General features: G+C 45.2%; 2 protein-coding genes across 2 annotated transcripts in view; both read left to right on the top strand.

Moving 5' to 3' along the window:
• RGSL1 (regulator of G protein signaling like 1) overlaps positions 1-27,141 on the top strand; it is a 73,868-nt gene that overhangs the window by 12,625 nt on the left and 34,102 nt on the right. Inside the window, exons 3-6 of the mRNA XM_036343866.1 lie at positions 22,188-22,270; positions 23,500-23,574; positions 25,030-25,159; positions 26,635-26,739. Coding sequence (XP_036199759.1) covers positions 22,188-22,270; positions 23,500-23,574; positions 25,030-25,159; positions 26,635-26,739 — 393 coding nt within the window. The remainder of the gene's footprint in view (positions 1-22,187; positions 22,271-23,499; positions 23,575-25,029; positions 25,160-26,634; positions 26,740-27,141) is intronic.
• LOC118673279 (transmembrane epididymal protein 1-like) lies at positions 12,779-13,552 on the top strand. The gene has a single exon (XM_036343873.1). It carries the CDS (start codon positions 12,779-12,781, stop codon positions 13,550-13,552), a length of 774 nt encoding a protein of 257 aa, XP_036199766.1.

Genomic DNA, 27,141 nt, shown 5'->3' with positions numbered 1-27,141 from the left:
CAAAGGGGAGGCCTGGAGTTGTGCTGCCAGCCTTGGTTTGTCACCCAGCTCTAGCCCATGGAAGAAGCTGAGGTTGACAAGAGATTGGAAACTGGGGATTTCTTTGAAGAGAAGTGTCAGTGCCCTGTGTGCTCTCTGTTCTCCATCCCCACTGGCTTGAGGGAGGCATGAAGGTGCACTCCCCTCACCTAGAGCCAAGTGAGATGGCTTCAAGGGCACTAGGTGGAAAGCAGGACGTGTGTTCTCTGGAGGGATGGAGAGGCTGTGTCTGGCTCTCACCTGAGAATCTAGTGGCAAGAGGCTATCATGGGGCTGCAGCTGCCTGGTGCAGAGCGGGGAGAGGTGGCCCCATGGTGGGGAGGTGTGGGCCTATGACAGAGGACAATGGCGGTTGTCTCCAGCGTCTGCATACGAACCCTGTGGAAGCCAGCAGGACAGAGCTTCTTCTAAGGTTCTTCCCCCAGAAGAACCCCTGGGGGGTGAAGGAACCTAAGGGTGGAGAGGAGGGGTCAGAGGTGGCCGTCTGGAGGAGGGGCATTGCTGACATGGAGGTCACCTCAGTTTGCTCAGAAGACCATGAGAGGACAGGAATTGAGACATGAGTATAAACAACTTTTTTTGGAGATATCTAGTAAAGGGAAGTAGGGCAATAGGGTAGTATGCAGAGCACTTAGCACAGTGCCAAGCACATAGAAAGGGCTCAATAAATGTTGGCTGAAGAAGGACTTGATGACTCCTGGGTTGTGCTCAGTAAATGTTGGCCTTCTGAATACATGCGAACAGGAAGAGCTGTAGGCATAGGGACTGGTCAGGAAGGGCTTCTAGGAGCCTTTTCTTTTGAGTCCTAAATGATGGCGTTGGAGGAGGAGCATAGGGGTGAGAGGATGTTTCAGGCATGAGCCAAGGTACCAAGATGGGGAGGAGTTTGGTGGAGGGCAGCATGCCTGCCAGGCCCCAGAGCCTTTGGGGGAGCAAACCAGATTTGAATAGAGACAGCTGGCGACAAGACTGACAGAAGACCTTGAGTGCTAGACTGTGGCATTTATTTTGGGTCTGATAATTCAGTAGGGAGCCGGAGATCTTGAGCCATCAGGGACATAATGGGAATATAGCATTCATTGTATTTTTCAGGCTGTGTTTCTCTTCCAAGCGTTGAAGTTGAGCAGGTTATAACTCGTGCTCCAGACAATCTAACGAGAAGCACATGTTTTTATACTAACTCCAACCTTCAGTGTCTTCCCTGAGTTAGGACAATCCTGGGAATAAAATTCTGAGGATAAAGATTGATAGGAAATTGGAACTCATGTTAGGAACTTAAGGAGGGGTGGGGCAAAGGGGGGTCTCCTGAGTGAGGTCATTGGATGCTGGCTTGAAAACAGACTGTTTCTGCAGAAATCCAGGCACCGCTCTCTCAGCTGGCTATTAGGAGCAGGCTTTCACGTCTCAGGCCTGTAAGCCTGAACAATGCCTCTCTCATTTCCACAAATCAGGGTGGCAAAAGAGTCACCCGGCTGGATATTTTAGAGTTCGGGTGATTCATCTGGTCACATATAGTACTGAGATTCTGACCAGTCTGGTTACCCAGGGAGATGAGTGGTGAGTGTGGGTCCGAGAGAGCAAGCACCAGGCTTTGGCCCAGCGGGACCTACCTGGGTTTGAATTCCCATCTTTCACCTCCTGGCTATGTGACCTTTGACAAGTCCCTGAACCTTGATTACTTACCTGACAAATGGGGGTGATAGCTCCGGAGTTTGTTGCATAAGAAGAATGTCTATTATTGCCATTCATTCTGTAAATGTCATCCAGTTCTGGCTAGTTAATAAATTCTGGGTAATTGGAGAACTATGGGGGAGAAGCAGCAGGTCACCCCAGATTACAGTCCACTCTTTGGCAATTCTGATTTGGTTACGTGTTCCAGTTTATAAGGAAAACTCTTAACAGGAGATTGCAGCCATTTCTGAACTCTTTTGATTATTAGATTATGACTCAATATCCTTTTTGATCCTGGGGCTATTTACACAGAGCAATTGGGCAAGTACATAGCTGGAGGGAATGAGTAGGCAATGAAAATGTTAACCAGTGACTTTGGGCTCTATCTGCACTCAGAACTATAGCTTTCTGTTAGGTTACCAACTGCTGGCTGGGATGATGGAGACACCAGCTATGGGTGTCATGGCCTTGCTTGCCCCATTCCACCGTGGAAAAGATTCCGGGCCAGCTATACTTAGGCAGTCATAGAAATTCAACATGGCCCGTGAGGAGGGTGGGCCTGACCAGGAATGAAAGGTATTTCCTAATTACACTGCCAGGGTGGCAAATAGGCCTTTTGTTCCAGAAATTTGGATCTTCCTTATCTCTCAGGAGGGTGGACAGCTCTCTTTTTGTTCCGAAAATGTGGGCCCTGCCTGGTGGTACAGAAACTATTGCAGCAGAAGGGGTCAGGATGGACCCTTTGTTTAGAAAGTGAAAGAGCCAGGAACCTTAGATAAGATCCCAGGGATTGAGACAAGCACGAGACTCAGGGTTTATCTGATGCAATTACTCCCCTGAGCAGGACTAAAGAGGGGACAGCAGGGGTCTGATAGGATTGATTGGAGAGACAAGGTTCCACGGCCATGCAAGGAGCACGTGTCTGAGGTCTCACAGAGTAACGAGGAGGGTGGTGGCTTAGAGCAGCCTCCTCCTGCAGCCCCTGCTGGTGTGAGCAGGGACTAGGCTGGGGCAGCCCGTTTACCCCCTGGGCTGCAGCACCAGAGATGGAGCGTCACCCCCCACTTGGAGCTAGAGGAGAGGGACATCGTTGCTGTATCAACAGCAAGCACTCTCTCGCATGCCTGCCTTCTTTCTGAGTGGCTTGAGCAGAAATGTATTGTCTCCCAGGTTTGGAGGTGAGGAGTCTGAGATCCAGGGGTCAGTAGAGTTGGTTCCTTCTGCGGCTGTAAGGGAATCTGTTCCATTGCCTCTCCCCGAGCTTCTGGCGGTTGGCTGTTAATCCTTGGCATTCCTTGACTTCCAGAAGCATCACCGAATCTCCGCATCTTCAAGTGCTGTTCTCCCTGTGTCTTCCCAGATTTCCTCTTTTAGAAGGATGTGAGTCAGATTGGATTAGAAATCTACCCTACTCCAGTATGCCTCATCTTAACGTAGATAATTACAACTATAATGCCCCTATTTCAAATAAGGTCCGATTCTGAGGGCTGGAGGCTAGGACTTAACATATATATGGACGGCACAATTCAACCCATACCAAGGACGATCCACACAAGCAGGGTCCGCTGACACACATGGTTAAAGAAAAGCACCCCAAGAATGTACCATAGAGGAATCTAAACAAGGCTCTTTACCTCACTCACACTCAATTTCCCCAGCTGTCACAGGGAAGGAGCCTCCTTCACCTAACAGGGCTGTTTTGAGGGTCAGAGGAGATAGTGTAGAGAAAGCTCAGGAAACTAAAAACATGAGTTTCCATTTTTATTACATTATTTCATTAATTAAAAAAATAACTCCCATCTATTGAAGGCTGTGCTAAACTCTATCACATTCCATTCTCACCATAACCCTACGTGGTGAATATTCTCATTTGATGGGTAGGGAGACAAAGATTAGATAGGCTCAATTATTTGACCGATGGGCTCATAAGTGGCAAAGCTAGAACTGAAACTTTGGTCTGTCAAGGCCCAAAGTCTGAGCCTTGTTTCTGAATTTCTCTGGTATTAGAGCTGAGTTCTGGGCAGTAGTGAGGCTGAGGAAACGGCAAAAGAAAGAGGTTATGCTTTATACTAAGGAGGAAACACCAATCTATTGAGCCCAGTAGATGGAGATTTAGTGTAAAAGCAAGTAAGCATGGTGTTAGAGGATGGGGGGGAAAAGAGAAATAAAAATATGAATAAAACCTAGTCCAGTGGTTGGCAAACTGCGGCTCTTTGGCCCCTTGACTGTGGCTCTTCCACAAAATACCACGTGCAGGCGCGCACGTACAGTGTGATTGAAACTTCGTGGCCCATGCGCACAAGTCGGTATTTTGTGGAAGAGCCACACTCAAGGAGCCAAAGAGCCGCATGTGGCTCGCAAGCCTCAGTTTGCCGACCACTGACTAGTCCATGTCCTGGAGCAGGTGTGAAAGCAAATAACAGATATGGAGGGAAGGAGTCTCTGACCCTAAGCGAGCTTGGGGAGGGGGCTCAGGAAGGGAGCAGAGGCGATAGGGGGCAGGTGACTTTGACCTGACTTGGAATGTGCCCAGGGTATGGACTGTGCTTTGAATCCCAACTCCCATAAGCTGTGTAGCCTTGAACAAGTTACTTACAATCTGGAAAACTCCGTTTTTTGAACTGCAAAATGGAAATTTGTGCTTGCCTTCTGAATAGCCACCTGCCTCTTCTTTCTCCCTAAAGGACCCCGTTTTTTGTTTTGCTAGTTATCCGCCCTCCCCTCCGCCCCCCTCCCCCCCCGCCTTGTGTATCAGAGGAGGTTGGCCTGGACACCGGACCTGTTTGTAGGGACCGAAGCAGGCTGACCCCACTGGTGGTTGGTTCCCTTGCTGTTGATGGGGCTGCACTACCTCTGGAGTGCTTAAGTGAGAGAATAAATGTCCTAATGCTTAAGCCAGTGGGATCAGAGTTTTCTATTTGCAGCCAAAAACATCCAAAATGACTTATTACCTGATAGATTTGTGTGGAATAAATGAGACATTCCTATAAAGGGTTTAGCACCGTGAAATGTTAACAATTATCATTTATAGGATACTTTATTATAGAATTATATAGGGCTTTCTTCTTTACTAATATGTATCATGTTCCTCCAAATACATATGAGAACATTTTTGGCCAGAATGCAAGCTTCTGCTTCGTTGGTGCCCAACTCAGTTGTCAAGAAAAATGCATAGTGGGTGTTTAATATCTATTTCATAGCCGAAACCGGTTTGGCTCAGTGGATAGAGCGTCGGCCTGCGGACTGAAAGGTCCCAGGTTCGATTCCGGTCAAGGGCATGTACCTGGGTTGCGGGCACGTCCCCAGTGGGGGATGTGCAGGAGGCAGCTGATCGATGTTTCTCTCTCATCGATGTTTCTAACTCTCTATCTCTTTCCCTTCCTCTCTGTGGAAAATCAATAAAATATATTTTAAAAAAAATATCTATTTCATAGTATGTGTGTGTGTGTGTGTGTGTGTGTGTGTGTGTGTGTGTGTGTATATATATATATATATATATATATACACACACACACACATATATATTTCCCCCAAGTGTAACTCTGATGGGCGATCTAACCCAAGAGCCCTTGTGAGTTGGTTGGAGACTGTGACCCAAGAAAAATGTTTCATTTTGCCACTGAAAGTGAGTTCCAGGAGAATGTACTCTAAATCGTTTGAAAAAGGGAACAATGACAGACCTTTCCAAAACCGGAAGGCACCAGAATCCCAGGCTCTCGGGGCTGGAAGGACCTGGGAACCACCTGGCCCATCGTCTTCATTTCCCAGTTGAGCCCAGAGGCTGCCTCATGGTCAGGCAGCCGGAGGCCAGGCCAGGTCTCCGACTCCTGCTTCAACCCCTTTCCCTTTTGTCATTACTTTCTTCACAGTCACCTTCCCTGCCAACCTCTCCCCAGAGGTTGGGCTGCCGGGAATCCATGGGAATGTGTGGGAATCCATGAGAATTTGTGGGAATCCACTTCCTACCAAGGTCGTCCTGCAGAGTCGCTGCCAGGGACCAGGTGGCCTGGCATGAGATCTGAGACTCGGCATCCTTTGTTGACTGCAAACATCATCCCTGAAGGGTCACGAAGGGCCAGGTGTGGGGAAGAGGCCTCTCCCTGTCTAACCACTGACCACTGTCTAGTGTGCAGGGCTGGTGAAAGGGTACCATCCAGGTCAGTGCAAAGGAGAGCACAGCACCTGCGGGCTGAGTGGTGCTGTCCATCCCAGGGAGCTCTTGAAAGACTTCTAGTCTGCTCTAGGCTGGCTCTGCACATGGCCTCCCCTCCCCCTCCCCCACCCACCCACCACATTCACAGCTTTGTTCACACCATTGTCCATACCTAGATGCTCCTACCTGTTCTCATCTGCTCCCCATCCCCAGGTTGTTGGCCAGTGCAATTTAAATTTCAGTGCAAATATTTACTCCTCCATCAGAATTAACCCCACGCTCCTCTATATTCCCACCGTACCTGGTCTATTCCATCATCATAAAATTTAATCCAGGATGGCTTTAGTAGGGTCTTTTCTGTTAGATCTGTGTTTCCCAAACTTTAAATACATACTAATCACCTAGGGATCTTGGTAAAACAGAGATTTAGATTTAATTGGTCTAGCTTGGGGCCTGGGAGTCTGTATTTCTAACAAGCTTCCCGGTGATGCTGACACTGCTGGCCTATGGGCCACACTTTGAATAGCAAAATATTAATATAATTGGAGAGGGGCATAAGTACTATGTGAATGAACTAAAGTCAAACAGAGCTAAGTAGGGGCCTGCTATGTGCTGCCCGGGGCTGACTAGAGATGCAAGCAGACCACAGGGAGCTTCCGGAACAAAGAAAATTCCTGTAAAGATTGATTAACAGTCCAGCTGGAGTGACTCAGTGATTGAGCATCGACCTATGAACCAGGAGGTCACGATTCGATTCCCAGTCAGGGCACATGCCCAGGTTGCGGGCTCAATCCCCATTGTGGGGCATGCAGAAGGCAGCCTGTCAATGATTCTCTCTCATCATTGATGTTTCTATCTCTCTCTTCCTCTCCCTTCCTCTCTGAAGCCATTCATACATATATATATATATAGCTACTCATCCATACTTTTTATTTACCCATACCATAAAGGGAAACAGACCAGAAAATATACCTTATAAAGGTTAAAGTTAATCCCAACGTTTTGTTCCATTCTCTATTTCCCCATACAAGCAGTCTTCCATAGAAACTATAAGCAGATATAAAAGCTCAGCCTGTAGGGACAGTTGGGTGTCTCTTCCTTCTCTTCTTGTAAGGAGAGTCGGCCACTCTGTCGGTGGAGTGGCTTTTCTTGCTTATCCTCTCTGCTCTAGAAACTTGCTTCCACTCTAACCTCTTGTCTGTCTGGCTCACATCTTGAATTCTCTCCTGCTTGAAGCCAAGAACACACTTGGCTCAGGGCCGGATTCTCCCCTAGGCACTCACCCCTCCAGCATTGGTACTGCTTTTGAGTTGCCTGAGGGCAGGTGCCATGTCTTATTCATCTTTTCAGCACCACCTTATAGCATAATGTCTGGCTGATTATAGGTGGTTAACACGCATTTGTTGAAGTGGCCAAGTTACTGTTGTTTCCTTTAAATGTGAATATGTGACCTGGGCAGTGTTAGAAAACTGTTGTGGCTGGGATGGCAGAAAGTGAGGTGGTGCAGAACTTGGGGGTCACAGGAAGGCAGGATAAATCCTGAGGTGAACCAAGACCTCAGTGTTACAGATCCAGAAACTCAATTTTATCAGTCTCTTTAGGTTCTGAAGGACTGATTGGCACTAATACCTAAACCAGAAGGACAATTTATTCACTAATATTAGAGGCCATGTCTTTCCAGTGACTGAGTTGCTCATGCCTGCTGATGAGATACCCCGACCAACCATCCACGCTCCCCCACCAGCGCCCCACCCCCGCCCCTTTTGCTGGGATCAAAGTAGCTAGGGATAATTTAGCTCAGAATATTGACTCTGAACACAGATGACTAAATGAACGTGTAGGGAAAATAAAGCAGATAAAGGAAAAGCTTGAGAAATTGTCCCTGTTCCAAAAAGATTTCACTCCTGTAACAGAGTATTCATTTTCTCCCAAATAGTCTTTCTCCTTGGATGGCACTGGATAAAGCAGTGATTCTCAACCTTCTGGCCCTTTAAATACAGTTCCTCATGTTGTGACCCAACCATAAAATTATTTTCGTTGCTACTTCATAACTGTAATGTTGCTACTGTTATGAATTGTGATGTAAATATCTGATATGCAGGATATGATAACGACCCTGTGAAAGGGTCGTTCGACCGCCAAAGGGGTCATGACCCACAGGTTGAAAACCACTGGGATAAAGACAGATAAAGTCTATGTGTTTCCAGACTCCATGTTGACCAGCCACTCCTCCTTCAGCCAACACATCCTTCCACCAGGAAGCCCAGCTTCAACATAACTGATTCGCTCACAGCTCTTTCTAGCAGCATCTAGTCTTGAGGACACGTGCAAGTGGGCATTTTCATGCCAGGCAGCGTGTGTGTGGCACCTAGAATCTCTTAGGGTGGGGATGCTTCTGCAGAAAGTATTCCATTTATTTGATGCTCACTCTCCTTGTCCCCCAATTCTGCCGACCTCTTATTTGGCTTCTTCTCTTGACAGTACCACTGAGGCATTGGGCAGAGTGGGACAGATTGAGAGCTAGTCAGTGGGCCCGCCAGGAAGCTGGGCTCTCCTGCAGCCTGGGAGCTGGCTGAGAAGGGGGCTCACAGCCTTGGTCCACTTACGTGTTTGCCTTATGCTGACTGAGCTGGGGTTTTCTTGTGCCTCTCGTGGACAGCCAGCTTGTGACTCTCAGCATCCCAACTAAGCCACCAGCCATGTGACATCCTGTGAGTCACTTCTCTCTGGACTTTAGTTTCAAATAGGCCCTATGGTCTCATCCAGCCCTAAGATGACCAACTTAAAGTAATTTATATTTATAACCTGCTTTAAAATACAGCATTTTATGGAATCCCACAATTCCATGTTTATCTATGAGGAGAATGAATCTTGGAGAAGATAAACACCTCATCTTGAATCATCCGCCTAGCAAACTAGGCAAACTAGGTCTCAAACACAGACCAAACGTTTCATTTTCTTAATCACTGATTTATAATGTTTCCTGGGACCTGAATAAGGAGGATTTTTTTTTATTTCTTTCTTTTTTTTTTTTTTTTACTTATCCGGCTCCTTTGCTTTCTTTTCCTTGCCTCTCCCATTTCAGGAGCTGAGCTGATTTTACCCTCTTTGCCTTCTTTCTGTTGAGTTCCTCATGTTCTCTTTCAGTCTTCATCTCTCCTTCTCCCCTCCACCTTCTCCCTCCCCTATTCATCCCTCTCTTAGCCTCCTCCTCCCTCCCTGCCCCCTTTCTCCACGTGCATGCCAACCTCTCTTGGTAAATATTGCTGTGTTCTGCTTTGTAAAGATGTCTCCCCACATTCTTGGGTGAATCTGTGGGTCAGTGAGGGCAGGAGGATGGTGTCCAGGTACAGCCTAAGGATCAGGGTGGTGTTTCCTAGTCTAGTGCAGTGGCTTCAAGCATCAGCTAAAGGATGGCTGGCCTACATTGGAATTACCAGGGGTGGGAGACATGTATGATTCCAGATGCAGAGACTTTATTCATTAGGGTCAGGGTGAAAACTTAGTACTCCGTATTTTAAAAAAGCTCTCCTGAGGTGATTATTATGAGTGGCAAGGTTCATACTTGTGCCCACAAGGCCCGCCCCTAGTGGTGAGCCAGTGAGTGGCCAAGTGTCCACAGGAGTACCAAGAGGGTCGCCTAAGGTAGAGGTCTTTCTTGTAGGTCATGGAACATCAGCTAGTGAGTTTGGCATCTGCTCCCTCCACATTCTAGGTGGATGCCCCATCAGTGATACCTCCAGCGCAATAGGGGGAGCTCTTGCTTCTGCCATATTTGTGCAAGCAGAGTATTCTTATCTGCATTCCATCTATTTTTGGGTATCAGTCCCCAAACCAGAGATGTGTCCATTCCTTTCACCCTTTTAGATGACACTTCCTTTTCTGATACAGTTGTCACCCCTGTTATTGGCTGGAAATGAGAAGAGAAGAGCAATTTTCACTCAATTCTCTCTTAATTGAATATGAGTTTCCTAATTAAATTAAATTCCTAATTAAATTAGGATCCTAATTAAATGCCAGGACTTCCCCACATGAGATCTCTGGGGGACACACATGCAGAACTTGGTAGAATCTTTGAGGCCATCTAGTCTACCTGTACCAATGAATCCACTCTGCCTATTGCCGAAAGGTAAACAATGTTTGCAGATAAGCTCTGTGCTGCATCCTCACCAAGCTTTTTGCTGGATTCACACTCTGCTCTTGGTTTACACCAAGTGCCCTCAATGGGGGCAATATCGCCCCCAAGAGGGTAAAAATATTGTGATTTTAGGTATTACAATGGTTCCAGGAGGCCATAGGAAATAAAATATACAATATAGCTGTGATATTAAATTTTCATGGGGACATTTGTAATAGTGTCAACAATAAAAATAGTTAAAAATGTTTTCATGCAGGGAAGGTGATAAGGGAACACATGTTGAAAAAGTTTCTTAGAGAGGACAAAAACTAGAAAAGGGTTGAGAAACACTGATTTATGCAAAGGGCTCTGCGCCTGTGGCTGAGAAGTTAAAATTATGCCAAGTCATCCACATCCTTTCATTCTGCATCTCCTGTGTCCAAGGACGAAGAAGTCGGAGATAAAATTCTCCTCTAACTGCATAGCTCTGGTCATTTGTTCCACTCACATAGCTTTAGCTCCGAGCATTAGTGGCCTTGCATCATTTGTATGTATCTGTTCCATCTTCATAACTAACTATAAAACATTTTTGGGTAGAGACCATGTGCTCATTTGACAGTTCATTAATTTATCCACTCATCTATCAAACATTCATTGAACACCTCTAGGCATGGGGCTAGATTCTAAAGGGACAGAGAATGCAGGATATGGTCTCCAACTTGAAAGACTTACCAGTACATAAAGAATGGTGGAGCAGTGTGTCAGGCATAACAATAGAGATGTGTATAAGTTGCATAGAGAGGATCTTTCCCATTTGGGAGGAGGCAGTGCTTGAGCAGAGCCTTGAAGGAAAAAGGAGTTCCCCAGGTAAAGAATGCGGAATAGGAAGAACATTCCAGAAAAGCTTCCAATATTCCTAGAGATGATACAGTGGGAGGGGACTAGGAATGAGGTCAGGCTAAAGCAAAAGGCGCCTTCAAGCTTATTCTCATGACATGGATTTTACCCATAAAGCAGTGTGATGCCACTGGGGGATTTAAGTTAGCCAGTCGCATAATTAACTCTTTTGACTGCAATGTGGATACGAACAGGTGAGGACTGGAGCCCGGTTAAGAGATGTTGCAACAATGCAGAGTTGGTGATGCCTGGATGAGGGTAGTGGGTGGGTTTTGGGAATCCAGAGAACTTGTTGAGGATGTGGGGGTGAGTAAAAATTGGTACCACCACTTTGAAGGGAGATTCATCACTATCTGTTAAAACCCCCCAAAAGGGAATAGTCTGTGATTCAGAAATGTCAATTGTGGTTACCTACCCTAAAGAAGAATATTTGTTCAGCGTTGTTTGTTTAAAAGAATCAGACCAACATGTTCATTGGTAAAGAACTAGATGAAGACTATGACATTAAAAGGAATGAGCTGCACCTCTCTGTAGCAAAATGGCTCTATCTCCAACACATTCTGTGACTGAGTTGAAAAAAAGCCAGTTGTGGAATGATACGTATAAGTATTGACATCTGAAAGAAAACTCATTTTGGCATATGAAGAGCCCCTTTGCAAACAGCTGCTTTTCCACTTTTTCATCCTACAGTGGACTTGTTAGGCATGGTCTCACGTACCCACACAGCACTTCTACTGCCTTCTTATTTCCTTAAAAAAACTACTTAATATCCAATAGGTACAAAATAACATGGAACTCTTGGGGGTCACCATTTGCCTGAACTTTGTTTATAGTTTCACATATGTGTTCACATCGTTCAGTTTTGTGTGTTTTTGAACTTTGACATTCTTCTTTCACTTAGAGTTATATTTTTGAGGTTCCATGTTTGTATTAAAGTTCTGCAGAGAAATAGAACCGAAAGATCTATGGAAAGGAGACCTATTATGAGGAGATGGTTTGTGTGATTATGGAGACAGAGAAGTCCCACCATCTGCTGTCTCTGTCTAGAGACCTGATGGTGTCATTGCGGTCTGAGTCTAAAGACCTGAGAACCAGGGGTGCTGGTGGTACAAATCCCAGTGCAAAGGCAGGAGAAGGCCTATGTCCCAGCTCAGTAGACAGGCTGGAAGCAAAAGGGGCAAATTCCTTCTTCCTCTGCTTTTTCTTCTATGTGGGCCCCCAACAGATTGGATGAAACTCGTCCATATTGATGCGGGTAAGCTATTTTTATAAATCCACTGATTCAAAAGCAAATCCCATAGGTACACCCAGATACAATGTTTAATCTGGGCTTCTCAGGAGTGAACATTTTCCTGGCAGTTCTCAAGTAATCAGGCACTAAGTGTGTTTACTGTGGCTCTTAAAGACTATTTATACCCAGGGAAATACAGTTGTACTTGTGTTTGTATGAGGTTATATGTGAGGACTCCAAGGGATGTTCTCTACGTTGTGTGTTCTCCGTGCTTCCTCTGAGTTCTTCCTTACGTTCTGTGAATTTGGAGGAAAGTAAGGAAGGTAGCATTGGCATCAAGGACAAGGGGGAGGAGAAGCAAGGGGGACCCATAGCCCTCTGAGAAGGGCAGAGGCCCAGGCATTGTGCTGGAGAACATGCTTATATCACTATTTGGCAACGGTTGGTTAGTTATCAATGAACCAGAGCAGAAGACCAGACGGAAACCATGACACCCACCCCGCCATAACTTTGGGTCTTCTCCAAAACCATTTCCCTTCTGAACGTGGATGCAGTGAGCTGGATAGAGGATATAAGTCGACTTCAGGAAGCTCTCTCCACATCCTAGAGCCTGAGGAGGTCCTTGCTAACCCTCTCGCCTCTGCAGTTGGTCAGACCTGTCTTCAGTTCCATGGGAGGCTTTGAGGGTCATCTGTACCCAGGCCTGTCCCTCTTCCTCTACGGACTTTATCACGCACGACTCGTTTTCAGGGCCTTGATATGCAACAGCCCCATTCAGTATCTCCCACGCTGTCCCTGGAGCAAAGGAAGATGGGCCAGGCTGCAGCAAATATACTATGTCGGCTTGGTGAAGATACTGAGCGCCTGCATTTTAGTGGCCCAAGAGCTGCATAGCATTCCTGGACAGTTTGTATTCATCAGCAAGATATATCATCAGAGGAACTTTTTGTACCGCAAGCAGTGGCAGCATCTCACTCTGTATATGACCTTCTTCCTGAGTGGGTGTGTAGATGTGGTGAGCCAGAACCTGCTGCCCCAGAGGTGCGCTGCTCTGGAGCAAAGTGCCCAAGTCCTGGGCATGTTTCTGCTTCTGCCCCTGATGGTGTCTCACATACAGGACTCAGAAGGCGTGGAGCTGCAGTCGCACATCCTACTTATCCAGGTCATCTTCCTGCTGACGCTCGTGGTCATTGCAGAATGCTGGGCTCCCAACGTGCTGCAGCTCTGGGTGATGAAGGCCTTTTTGTATATGATTCTAGGCTCTTGGCTGATGCAGATAGGCTTTATGCTGTACAAACCCATCTCGGGCCATAAGTGGATGGACGATGACAAAAACGACATTATATTCGTCACCACCTTCTTCTGCTGGCATGTGGCTTTCATTGCCATTTTGATGACCTGGATCTACGGCTTCTCGTTTTGGTGGTATTGTTACGTTTGTTGATGTCTGAACCTGGGCGGGCCCAGAATGGTTCCTGTCACCTGCACCTTCTGGAGCACCTGGTGGAGAAATTGAGGGAAGTGGAGCTGTCAGAGAGGAGGACCAGGTGCCCTTCCTTCAGAGCTTCCACCTGATGATGCAGGAGACGCTGCTAGGATGGGCAGGCCGCCCCCCCCCCCCCCGCCCTTCTCCCCCCCCCCCCCCCGCCGCCCTTCTGGCTCCTCTCAGTCTCATTTGCTGAGCTGGGTGCAGAGGAAAGGTGATAGGCATGTGACTATGACCTTCACTCCCAGCTCCCCGAGTATTTCCCCTACCTCTCCTCACTCTCTTTAACTCCAGCCAAGGCAGTCTGCTCACCCTGCTCCTCTCTGCACTCTCCACTCCCCTCCAGGAGAATGGAAAAATAATATACTACATCTCGCCTTTGGGTCTCGATAAATACCCTTCACCCACCACATAGAATACCAGCTAGTCATATTTAGTACATCATCATAATTCACATACTGTATCACATCATAATAGTTTACCTCTCATAATAACCACCTCCACATCCGGCCTCTTTATGGATCTCTTCCATACTCATACTGAGTCGGAACTGCCATTTTGAATATATAGCATCATTAGAGTTGTTACTGAGTTCTTTGTTTTGATTACTTTATAACTTGTCAAAAGGAAAGTCAGATCTTTCTTTTCAGCTTTATTGAGGTATACTTAATATACCAAAAAAAAAATCGTACATACTTCATGTATATATTTTAGTGAGTTTGGACCTATGTGATACTGTGGGGCATTGTCCTCCTCAGAGTCTAGTCCAGTGATGGCGAACCTTTTGAGCTCGGTGTGTCAGCATTTTGAAAAACCCTAACTTAACTCTGGTGCCGTGTCACATCTAGAAATTTTTTGATATTTGCAACCATAGTAAAACAAAGACTTATATTTTTGATATTTATTTTATATATTTAAATGCCATTGAACAAAGAAAAATCAACCAAAAAAATGTCAGAGGTGACACGCGTGTCATAGGTTCGCCATCATTGGTCTAGTAGAACAGAGTAACACCCTACATGAGTGAGGCTTAGAAGGGATCATCTGCTTCCAGAATTTCTGTCTCTCTCTTCCTGAGTGTGTTCTGTAAGATCTTCTATCTGTGTCTAGTACCAGTCCATGTCTCTGTACATACCTCAATCAATTTCCAAGTAGTAGACCCTCCTGGACCCACTCCTTCCTGGTTTTCATGTATAGTACAATTCAATGGCTTGTTTATTTCACATCCTTTTCTTTTTACTCCTACAGCTACCCTGTCAGATCGGTTTATAGATGATAATCTAAAATTCAAAGAAAGTGGCTTAAGGTGGCTAGTCATTTTGCAATGCCACATAATGCCATAGCTGGGTGTCAAGGAGGGCTGGAATTCTGAAGAGTAGAGGTAAATTATTGGGGACTTGGGAAACAGTGTCTCTGTGTCACCATGCTGCGTCTCTCCCTGCTGTGCCCAGGAGATGGAGCATCTGTCAGGTATTCCTAAGGTTCCCAACCATCTGCAGAGCCTCCCCTGTGAAGGAAACCCACCCACCAAATACCGTTCTGAGGTTGCAGCTTTAAAATGGCAGCATCAGTCCCCATTCGGACTTCTGATAGCGTCCTGGGATTCTCCAGCAATGAAGGCTCCCTGTTGTCTTTTAATGGAGGATAGTCCAGATTTCTCCAGGCTTCTGGGCCTGTGGAATTCTGGCCCTTCATTCAGCTGCTGTGCTTCTTCTTGATCCAGGTGACCAGTGGAGCTCAGCAATTTCCCCTTTAGGTTCTGCTGTGTTCCTGGTTGGTCCCTCTGGTCCCATCTCCTTGGGTTTCTCCCCACAATCTTGGGTATCTTTCCAAGCCTTGCCCTGCCTTGCAGCTCCCCCTTTCTGTAGCCTAGTTGAACCTCCTCTAGTGACCTGCAATTGGGGTTGTAGGAAATCTGCTATATCCTTTCCTAGTGATATAGCAAAACTCTGTTTCCTACTTCACTCAGGCCTCCTCTTTTTGATATTTAGAGCATATTTTGGATTTTTTTTTAACCTAAAGAAATGATACTTTTTTGCTGTTATAATCAGACCTCATCTTGAGGCAATAGCTTTCACTAATTAAGGGATGTTGTATACAAGGAGAGAAAAGCAAAGCCCACATATTAATATTTTGAGGTATTTTCACTCTACAAAGGTAAACATTGAAGAGATACCAAAGCTACAAGTTGACAGAGCTGTTGCATTTCCGAGGACTTTTGAGTCCTATTAGATATGGATGAGCTCATTCTTGTAGTAAATTAATGCCTAGAAATATTATGTCTCACAACATGTGTCTTTCAAGTAAAACAATAAATATTAATAGGGGCCTACAGAGCCACCAAGGATTATTAATGGGGCCTGAGATAATGGTGGAATGGGCAGGCTTCCTGTTTAGATGATAAGGACATTTCTTTATTCCTACATCACAATATTGTATGTGCACTCTGACAGTAATCCTAAACTTTGAAATGTAAAACCAACTGAAGATACATTTTGGGAAGAACAAAACCAAAAAAATAAATATGGTTTTGGAGAGAAAGGTGTCATCTTCACTACTATCCACCAGAGGGCACTATCTTTACATGTGCCCACTAAGGCATTTGCTCTCCATTTAGTATTGAACTATCCATTTAATAGAAATGAAAGAGGGAAGAAAAATACAGAAGCAAGGGTTGTCTAAGAATCCATTAATATAATGGTCTGTGTGTTTCCTGTTAAACTTAGATGTGTGAATTTGATAAGCATAATATTTAATCAATAGCTACAGATTATATTTTTAGATCTATAAACAACAGATACATATATATAGATATCTACACATTATAGATTTATAGATATGTATGTATCTCACAAATACAGTGTCAATGTCCCTTGAGCTAAAATGGCTGCTTTTTAGCAACCTTATAAGAACCATCAAAATGCTCTTTTTAGCTTATCTGTAATAATCTGTAATAATAAAAGCATAATATGCAAATCGACCAAATGGCTAAACAGCGGAACAACTGTTCAGATGACCTTCTGGATGAAGCCGGGGCTGCGAAGGCCTACTCTTGCACCAGTTTCATGCATCGGGGCCTCTAGTCAGATAATAGGCATGCAATAAGTAGTAAACAAACAGTCTGGTACAGTAGCATAGATGAAATGTCAGTTTAATTCTGATCTTGGTTTTGAAGGATAAGTGGGAATTTGTTAGAGTTGTTCAGGCAGGCGTTCTAAGGTCTTGTAAGTTCCTGTACTCAGACACCTAACTTGGCATTGCAGTTCCAGTGATGGGATTTCATGGCCCAGTGGTTCCAGAGAAAAATATTGAGTTCCTGCCCCCTAGGAAGGGTGACTAAGGAAGAGCCACACAAAATTGTTTTATGGACAGCTTGAGAATTTGCTTTTCAGGGCTGAGAATTGATTGAGGACAAAGTATAAACCCCTAGTCTGATTTCTTCTTCATGGAAGGTACTTAGCTAATGTTTACTGTCTCCCTTTTTAAAGCCAGTGGAAAATGAGATAACCCACAGCCAACCAGAGGAAACTATCTGGAAAGGAGGGGAAGAGGTGGAAAACAAAACTTGGATCTTAGGTTGAATTTTCCAGTTTATATGAGAGACAGTCATTACATATACATTGATTACCTGATAAATTTCTAGAAGGATGTTATATCTAAAAGATACATTAGAAATGGCAGATTCCTGTTTTCCCAAAACATAAAGTCAAGTTAAAGAGGCAGAACTTAAACTTAGGACTTAAAACTATCATTGGACAACAGTGACAAAGAACCTGTCAGTGCACACAAAAAATATGGACTAAAGGCCTTAGAGTGGGAAGAGTCTGAGACGTTCAAGGGGATCCAGGAGATTGGGTCACATAAAGACTGGTAGAATCTGGAACCCTTTGGAACAGGTGTCACTGTGCATTCTCAAAGAGCTGGGTTCTGTTAATGGGGCTAATGCTGCCCCTTATGAATCACAGTGGCAGGAAGAGCATGGCAACATGAGCAATGCTGGTGAGTCCCTGAGAGGGAGGGCTCCCAGGCTTTGAGTCCCCAAATAAGGCAAATCACTCACCTTCCCATTCATTAATAGACCTGAGTCATTCAGGGACATTACGAGTGGCTCTTAGTTCTTCCTGCCCTCTGTTTTCCTTCACTCTGCTCTTGTTTTCCCCACCCCACCTTCCCCACCTTATGCCACCATATATTTGAGGACAGGACAGGACCCCATTCATAAGACAAAATGCCGGTCAGGCCATCCTGTGTCATACCTCCTCCAGGCTAGCATGAGGTTTAGGATTAGTCAATGATTTCTTTGGTTCTCAAGTTGATATTATTATTGTGTGGAATGAGTGTTGAAAGCCTTCCCAAATTATTAGGAAGTTTGAAGGCAGAAGAGGTGAGAAAGGGAAAACAAGAATGAAGAAATTATAGGATGAGTAAGGGGAAGATGTGGAGAGCTTTGTTCCCGTACCCCAATAAGACTGTCCTATCATAATCAAGCCCTTGTCACCAGCCATGTGTATAGTTATGGAACACAACCAACTGGGAAATTTCTGCCAAACCCCACTTTCCTGTACTCAACTATCTTAATAATCTTATTAAACAAATCCATGGTAGGCCTTGTGAATGACAAACAAAAGTCCTAAAGATTGAAGAGCTATAGAACTTAGACATTGTGAAAACCCTTTCAGTGCCCATGAAAAGAAAGATGAAAAGGCAAGGTCCCTACTCTCATAGAGTTCAGTTGAGTGAGGAAGACAAGATACACCAATGGATGAAAACAATGACTTGTTCATTGTAATGATGGGAGATGTACATGATGGTGTGTGTGTGGGGCGGTGCCATTGCAGTAGCTTCTACTGTGCTTGGTTTACCACAAAGATTATATGTAGCCCAGTTCCTGATGGATGACTGGTTATTTCTGAAGCAGATGGGATTGAGATGACATTTCAGGCAATGGGAATGCAAGAACAAAGACATGGAGGTTGGAAGTAAGAATACAGAACAATGTGTAAGGAAGAGCAATGTCTCGTCTGGTCAACAGGTGGCACTGTTGAATGTCTTTGATAGCTTCTTTCCATATAGATATTGTTTACTTCCTCTTTTATAACATCTGTAGGAAAGGAAGTTTAATTAAACATGAGGATACACACAAGAAGTGGCGGGAGGAATTATACAGAAAAGTCCGTCATTGAGAGGAAGTCCAAGGGGTTTAATTTTAAGGGGTGGTGGGAGATGAGCCTGGGAGGGAACCCAAAAGCCAGAACTGGTGAAGCTCAGATACTGTACTAAGGAGTTTGACTTTAGGACACTGAAGAGTCTTTGAAAGGTCTTAACAATAACAACATCAGAAGATTATGGCAGCAGTGCGTGGAGAGTGCTTGGAAAGGAAAGAGCCTGGAGCTCGGGAGGTGATTTTAAGAAACTGATGCAGTAGTCTAGGTGAGAGATGACAGGGGCCTGAAATAAGGGAGTGACTTATTTTATGGATGGAGAAGAGAGGACAGGTTCCAGAGACATGTAGGGAGAAGCCACAAGGCATGGTCCTCCATTGCATGTGGGAGTATTAGAGAGAGAGAGAGAGAGAGAGAAAGAAACAGAGAGGAATCAAAGGTGATTTTCAGGTTTCTGGTTTGGATCATTGGATGAGTTGTGGTCCCAGTAACAGAGATTGGGAATACAGGAAAAGGAACAGGTTGGATGAAGAAAAGAAAGAAAGAAGAAAGAAAGAAAGAAAGAAAGAAAGAAAGAAAGAAAGAAAGAAAGAAAGAAAGAAAAGGTCAGATCAGCATTGAAAATATTGAGATGAAGGTGCTGGTGGATGTTCATGTAGAGATGTCCCATAGCTCCTTGGGCATTTAGAACTAGAGATAGAGAAGTTTGGACCAAAAACACAGATTTTGGAATCATCCACATGGCACAGAATAAATATCTCAGGGAATGCTTATAAAAGGAAGGGCAAAGGGCTGAGAAGGGAGACAGAAAAAACATGGATATAAATTTACAATACAAACATTTGCCCCGCAACCCCACCTGGAGTATGGGCTCTCCAGCCCGCCCGACGCTACCCACAGCCACCACCACCTTTCAGAATGGCCAACGGCACGTGCCTGTGGCCTGAGCCAGGAGGTGCAGCAGAAGATTGCGAAGCAGTACAGTGCAGACCTGGAGCAGATCCTGATCCAGTGGATCACTGCCCAGTGCGGCAAGGATGTGAGGACATCCAGAATAGGCTCAGGGATGGCACACGGTGCTGTGTGAGCGCATTAACGGGCTGTGTGTACCCCGAGGGGCTGGCCCAGGGAAGAAGATCCAGGCCTTCTCCGTGGCCTTCATGTGGATGGAGCAGATGTCGCAGTTCCTGTCAGCAGCCAAGCGCTACGGCATCTGTAGCACCGACATCTTCCAGAGCAGGGGCCTCTGGGAAGGAAAGAAATGGTCTGTGTGCAGAGGACACTGATAAAATTGGGTGGCAGTAGCCTGGGTGATGGTTTTTCTCTGGGGATCCCAACTGGTTTTTTAAGAAATCCAAGACAACCAGCTGCAAGAGGGCAAAAACATGATTGGGTTATAGATAGGCACCAACCACAGGGCATCTCAGGCAGGCATGACTGGCTATGGGATGTCATGCCAGTTCCTCTGATCCATCCTCAGCCCTGCTCCTGCCCTCCCTTGGACAGCTTATTTTTTTAATGTATTTATTATTTATTATTTTATGTATTATTTTATTTGTTTGTTTGTTTGTTTGTTTTAGCAATGACATTCCCTAGAGGCCCCTGGAGCTCTCAAGCTCCCCTCTGCCAGGGTGGGGGCCTGGCCTGGCATTATCTCCTCCGGGGGTGCCCAATGGCAGCCTCTCCCCCTGTGCTTACTAATATAGTCCCTTCTCCAAACTCACAAAACCTGGACCAACTGGCCTCTTCTTTTTCCCTGACCAAAATTTAGGGCCTTTCCTCCTCCTTCAGACCTCTCTTCTCCCCGTATCTCTGTGCCTTCAATTCATTCCTTGGCTGGGGGTCATCAGCAATGCCTTTGGGCCTTCCTTCCACAAATATGCCTCGCTCACAGCTGTGGCTGCAGGGACTTAATTTATAGGGAGGGGTCTGTGGCAGCTGCCACCCCTGCGCAGCTGGACTGGGCTCGCCACACACCGAAGGAAGCCTGCCCTGGCAGAGGCCCTCCTGGCCCCTCATTTTCCATTCCCCTCGCTGTGGCTAAGGGATGGTGTGAGGGGAGAAAGGAGGAAGGGCTTCCCACTGTGGACTGGGGCTTGAAGAATCTGAATTTGCTGATTTAAATAAATTATCTCTGTGTTGTTGGTTTTTTTAATTACAACACGAGGTGGCAGGAAGAATAGGTCTGTGGAACAGAGGGCATGAGCTGACAGACTCTGTAACAATAGTGTTTGGCTGTTTTAGCTTTTATTTCCATTTTTATTATATGAAGACAATAATCATCGAGTGTCATCAGGAAAAGTTATGGAAGTCTTGTTTAGTTTTCTTATATTATCATAACTACACTCTAGTGGTGGAGAGTGGTACTTACTATTCACACCAGTTGTTCAGACTGAGGGATAGGACTAGTTATGTATATAGGTTGCTCATTTTATAAGTCTCCCATTATAAACTTTAGGTATGATGGGCAAATGTAGGAACATCGATAGAACAATTAGCTTATTATTCTCTATTTGAGCATTGTGCTCTAAGAGCAGAGATAGTGAATTAGAGTTAACTTACAGGGGTCACCTCGTCCACCTGTGGTCTCCATGCTTGGCTTTGTAACGTTCAACATTTATCTTCTCAGATGAACTTGGACAGTGTAGTGATCAAGCCTGAGGAGAATGAAAATATTTTGCACGACCAGATCAATATTTAGAAAAGCTCTCGTTGGGTTTAATGTTGGGCCCAACCCAATAAGTTACACTTTGACTGGAATAAATGTACATTCTTGCCCTTGGTTTCTGAAAAGTGACTGATTAAATAAGGGATGGTGGAGTTAACAATGAAATGAGAGGGCACCCACAGCTAACCCTACTTCTGGCCACACTGATAAAACATGCAATATGGACAGCAGTTGTCTGTGTCCTTCCCTGGGGTGAGTGCAGATGGTTTGAGTTGTGCTAGACACTCCAACCCACACAAGGGGAACCAGATGGCAAAGAGGCGGTTGAAGAATTGCTTAATGACTAGCAAGAGGGGTTGGAGATAAGCAGAAGGTTGTGATGTCTTCATCAATGTGAGAGCATTGCCCCACTTAAGAGGACTTAAATGAATCCTGTGAAAGCTTCAGAGGGTAGAATTTCTGTCCGTAGAAAGAAGATAAAGGAAGGCAGTTCACAATAGGAAGAATCTTCCTAACAGTTCCTCTTTTCATAAATGGCATGGCAGCCCTGGGAGGCCGTGAGCTCCCCACAGCTGGGGGTGCTCAAGCGGAGTGATACTGCAGAGGAGAGTCTTGGGGGTGGGGCGGAAATTGAGTTAGATGACCCCAGAGGCCACGGTCAGCTGAGATTTGGCGATGTGAAATGACCCATTCAGTTGCTTCGTTTTCTCATCCTGAGTACAATTCTGGTTCGTGAGTGTGTTTGTTTTTTCTCCCCATATAGAGATAATCTGTTCTACAAATCTCATAATTCTGCTGGAGGATGAAATCTTTGCTGATTTTTTCAACACATTTCTTTCTCTCCCGGTAAGTTTTCTCACTCGGACTTAAATCCACATGTTTCATCAACAGACAAGTAGTGAATCTCACTGAGCCATGTGCCTTTAAAAAAAATAAATAAACTTACCAAATAAAAACTTTTCACTTTGAGCAAGTAAATATGAATTAGAATTTCCTTTAAATATTCAGGAGCTTCCCATCGTTGATATAATCCCAAGTCCCCACCTCCTTAATTGCGTTTGCCCGTCACACCCTCTGCCGGTACCCAGTAGTCTACCAAAGGGGCACCCCTGGCATTCTTCCTCCTCCGCACCTCTGCTGAGCTGTGTTCTTAGTTTCTGTAGTTCCACCGTCCAAGGTCTTAACCATTTTTCAAATCGCTGCTTAAGTCCTGTTCTCCTTAAGGAATTCCCAGGTGTCCTTCCAATGGGACTTATTTTCCCTGCCTCTGTGCCCCTTAGCACTTTGCAACTAATAAAATGTCTTAGTATGACTTCTGAAACCTTTCATGACACTGGCAGAGGTAACAGTATGCGTGAGGATCGCCCCAAAGACCTGCTCTGAGAGGGCTCTTCCTCTTTCCTCTTTTTACCATGTGGCCGGCACCACCATCCATCCAGGCAGCTAAGCCTGTTACCCCCAAACTCCTCCCTCTTGTTACCGCCTCTCCCCAACCTTCAAACAGTGAGAGGCCTGGCATTTTGCTTTGTAAAAAATCTCTCTTATCTGTCCCATCCTTTTTGCCTTTAGATCCTGATCACCGCCCACCTGGTTCCCTAGGTCACAGGCTCTGCTCCATGACAAAAGGCTAGAATTATCTATCAGTTTTGGACACCTAATGCCCCCATAAGTGATCAGTACCCCTAATCTTCATATCCTTGGTCCTTTCCACTTTCTCCAGCTCAAGAGTTCAGGCAAATCCAAAGCTGTTTCTCTTTATGAAAGAGTTTAGACCTTTGTCTTTAGCCAATTAATACACAAAATACACAAAAGTCAACACCTTTTAATAGCTTGGGCTTTGGCAAGATAACTCCCAGGTTGAGGGCGGAGCCAAAAGATAAACAAATCTTGTCATTTCGTCTACTTTGGGTGTTTTGGGGCAAGGCAAGTTGGTTCAGTGGCGTACATGTAAGAATGAATGTCCCCTGAAATAGGAAAGCAATGGAACCTCTCTTCCCCTGTAGCTGCAGTGCCCCGTGACATGTTCATGAGGAGACGCTCTACCCCTTTGGCTGTTTCCTAGTTTTCTTTTGCAGGTCTTCGGTCAGACACCATTTTATACAGTTGAAAATGCACAGTGGAGCTTGTGGCCAGAAATACCTCATGACTTGGTGAGTAAGGGCCTTACTTCAGTGGTGGCCGTCTTGGGGTGGGGGGCTGAGGGAGCTGAAATGGAAGTGTGATTGGGAGAGGGAGAGGGAGAAAGGAAAGCAGGTGAGTAGAGCAAACAGTATCAAGCCAGTTAGACATTTCTCCTTTGTGCATTCTTATCACTTGCCCAAGAGGTGCTGGTGAGTTCCTCCTTTTATATTCCAATCGAGGGTTAGCAAATGGGACTTCATCTCTCATGCTCACTGTGACTGGTTGGGTCGTAGATGCTTGAAGCACTGTGTTGAAAAGAACTCTGAGGCCACACCTAAGCCAGAAAGAGTCTGGGAATTGATTGGCAAAGCCTGACGTGGGTGTGGGGTAGGCAGTCACAGTCCATGGGCTACATAGTAATTTGCATGATAAAGTGTAGCTCAAGGTCAGATGCCACTCTGCAATTCCGAATACCTACTCCGCCACTCTCCTCCAGAGATTTGTCTCACTTTTCCCTCTTTATATCCTTTTTCCTTGTCCTCATCCATGGTCTTTCTCTTTCCCTTCTCCCCCTTCCTGTTACTGGTATCCTCTTCCACCGTATAAATGTGAGACATACCAATGGCTTCCACATACCCTGCCGGCGGCAGACAGTCTCAGACAGATCATCCTAATCCCTACTCACAGCAAGCTTTTGTTTCCCCCTGGGATCTGGAGAGCTGAGAAAGACACCCCACTCTGACTGTTACATTCAGTATTCCTAGAACTCCGAAACGTAAACATTTTAGTTTTTTCCTCCTTTTTCTGGTGGCCCAGTGTCTCAGGGATCCATCCTGTACTCTATCTGATGTTATGTGTGAGTCTTTGTGTGTTTTTGTACACGCTGTGCAGTTGATATGGGTTGGGAGCCTGCAAAATATTATAAATGTGCTTTTATAAAGAAGCACATTGAATAGAGTTATGACTCAACACCAAAGTCTCTTCTGCTCCTCTTCTATCAAGCAAGGCTTAGATCTTATTTCAAAATGGATATGATTTTGACCCTCTCTGGGGTCATGATTTCAGAGAGGAAGGGAGAGGGAGAGGGAAAGAGATAGAAACATCAATAATGAGAGAGAGTCATTGATCAGCTGCCTCCTGCATGACCCCCACTGGGGACTGAGCCTGAAATCTGGGCATGTGCACTGACCAGGAATTGAACCGTGACCTCCTGGTTCATAGGTCAACGCTCAACCACTGAGCCACGTCAGCTGGGTGACTTAGATCTTTTTTTAAAACAGCTTCACCCACGAATATTTCTTTTGTACCAATCCGTTCACTCCTTTGGGAGCCTCAGTTCAAGTCTTCAGTTTCTTTAGGTTCTATTTTTAATCTCTGGGCCAGACTCAGCAAGTGTTAGGTTATTTGTTGCCCTTTTCTAAGCTGCATTTCTTTGCAGTTCAGTTCCATTTCTCTTTTCTGTTCCTATTTTGTTTGGACTCTAGATTCCAAAGTACAAAGGATTATTGACCTGGCTGGGAAAATACCGGTTACCTTTCTTCTGTAAAACCAACTTGTGTTTCCATTACATTCTTTGTCAAGAGCTCATCAGTTTCATTAATTCCCCAGAAGGAGGTAAGCATGAAGGTATAAGTATGAAGAAATATGGGAAGCCAGGCTGCGTGTTAGTCCTACAGTAACATACAAATAGTGGCTACTTTTATAGCCTTAGACATGCAGGCGGCTCAGTCTGTGTTGTGATAATAGGTAAAATCTCGAGCTGGAAAATTGTTACCTAGATCAATAAGCAGGAGTCAAATGGGCTGGCTGTTGTCTCACTACATTCATAAAAGAGAGAATGAGTGGTGGCCACAGAACATGACAAAATTGCCTGAACTCTATGCAAAATCAAACATATCTCACCACCTTCATTGCCACCACCTGGTCTCAGCCACCATCATTTCTCACCTGGCCACTGAAATCATCTTAGACTCCTTGGTTCTGCTCTTGTTCTGCTGCTCAAAGCAGTCAGGGTGAGCCTTTCAGCATTTAATTCAGATCATGTCATTCCTCTACTCACCACCCACCACCCCTGCACCAATGGCTGCTTTCTCAGTGTGAAATCCAACACCCCTACAATGGCCTTCCAGGTCCTAGAGACCTGGCCTCATTTCCCTTCTGACCTCATCTCCTCCTATGCCCCTCCTCAATCACTCCATTTCTACCATATTGACCCTCTCGCCGTTCCTTAAACATGTTAGGCATATTTCTATTTCAAAGCCTTGCACTGGCTGTTTACTCTTCCTGGAATGCTCTTCCTCCATATCCACATTGGCTCCCACTCTCATCTCCTCAAATCTCTGTGAAGTTCTCACCTATTCCATGAAGACCATAATGCCCACTTGTCCACCCTCTGCCTTAGCACTCCCAACCCTTCTCTACTTTTTCATTTTTTCCTGTAGTGCTTCAACTTTTCCAGATAATGTTCTTGTTATACTGATTGTTCATTGTCTGTGTCATTCACTAGACTATAAGCTCCTTGAGGGCAGGAATTTTTGTTGTTTGCTAATGTATCCCAAACACCTGGAATGGTACTTGGCACTTAGTAGACATGTAATAAATATTTGTTGAAAGAATGAATGAATAAAATCTCCATCTAGGATTGAATTGGTAACTTTACTTTCAGCTCAACTAACCAAAGGAAATCAGATATGCTCCACCCAGGGAAGGTTAAGATCCAGGAGATCCCATTGAGTAAAATGTTGTAACACATCACTGCTATGCTCTCTCTCTCCTGCGATATACGTATTGGGGAAACTGGGTTGGTAGATTTACTGTCATGAGGGGACTGTAGAAGGCAAAGGGCCTTGGTTGGAGGGTGTTTTGATTTTGGATTGTACATATGCTTGTGGGTCTCTCACATGTCACTTGATGCATATCAGTAGAGGTTCTGGTGCCTAGTTTCTAAAGCACCACATAATCAGGACCCAACTCATCTAACTATCCACCATTTCTCCTCACTGAGCGAATGGGGGTCTGACCGTGCGTGAGGCTGAGAGAGGAGCCGGGGACAGAGCTCACTCTCTCTCACCATGGACTTTTCCTGGCAGCCAAGATGATGAGATGGAAAAAGGCAGACCAGTGGCTACTCCAGAAATGCATTGGCGGGGTCAGAGGGATGTGGCGCTTCTGTACCTACCTCAAGGGCAGTGCAGGTGGGTTCTTGGAGATCTTCCTGGGGTCTTTGCAAGTTCTCAACAGTTTTTAGGATGCCCCAGAGCACTTACTGACAGTTCTGTGTGTCTATGGTGAATATAAAAATTTACTTATAATGCAATTTGAGTAAAGTCTTTTAAAACTGGGATTCATAGTGTAGGTTAGGGCAAACGCATTCTGAGTCCCTTTCGCTCACTCATTTGTTCATTCATTCAACAATGGCGATTGAGCACCACTCTCTGGCAGCCACTGTGCTGGTAGGTGGGGATACAACGGTGAATGAGAGCTATACTAAATCCCCACGTCATAAAGCTGCCACGGTGGTGGGGAGACAGATAAGGAACAAGTAAATAAATAAATCCTGGTGGCGAAAGTGTTGGGATGCATCGCTTTCTGCTCTA

The sequence above is a fragment of the Myotis myotis genome, unplaced genomic scaffold (genome assembly GCF_014108235.1).
Source record: "Myotis myotis isolate mMyoMyo1 unplaced genomic scaffold, mMyoMyo1.p scaffold_m19_p_18, whole genome shotgun sequence".
Taxonomy (NCBI): domain Eukaryota; kingdom Metazoa; phylum Chordata; class Mammalia; order Chiroptera; family Vespertilionidae; genus Myotis; species Myotis myotis.
The sequence above is the reverse complement of the archived record's forward strand: the minus strand, read 5'-3'. Positions and strand labels throughout refer to the sequence as shown.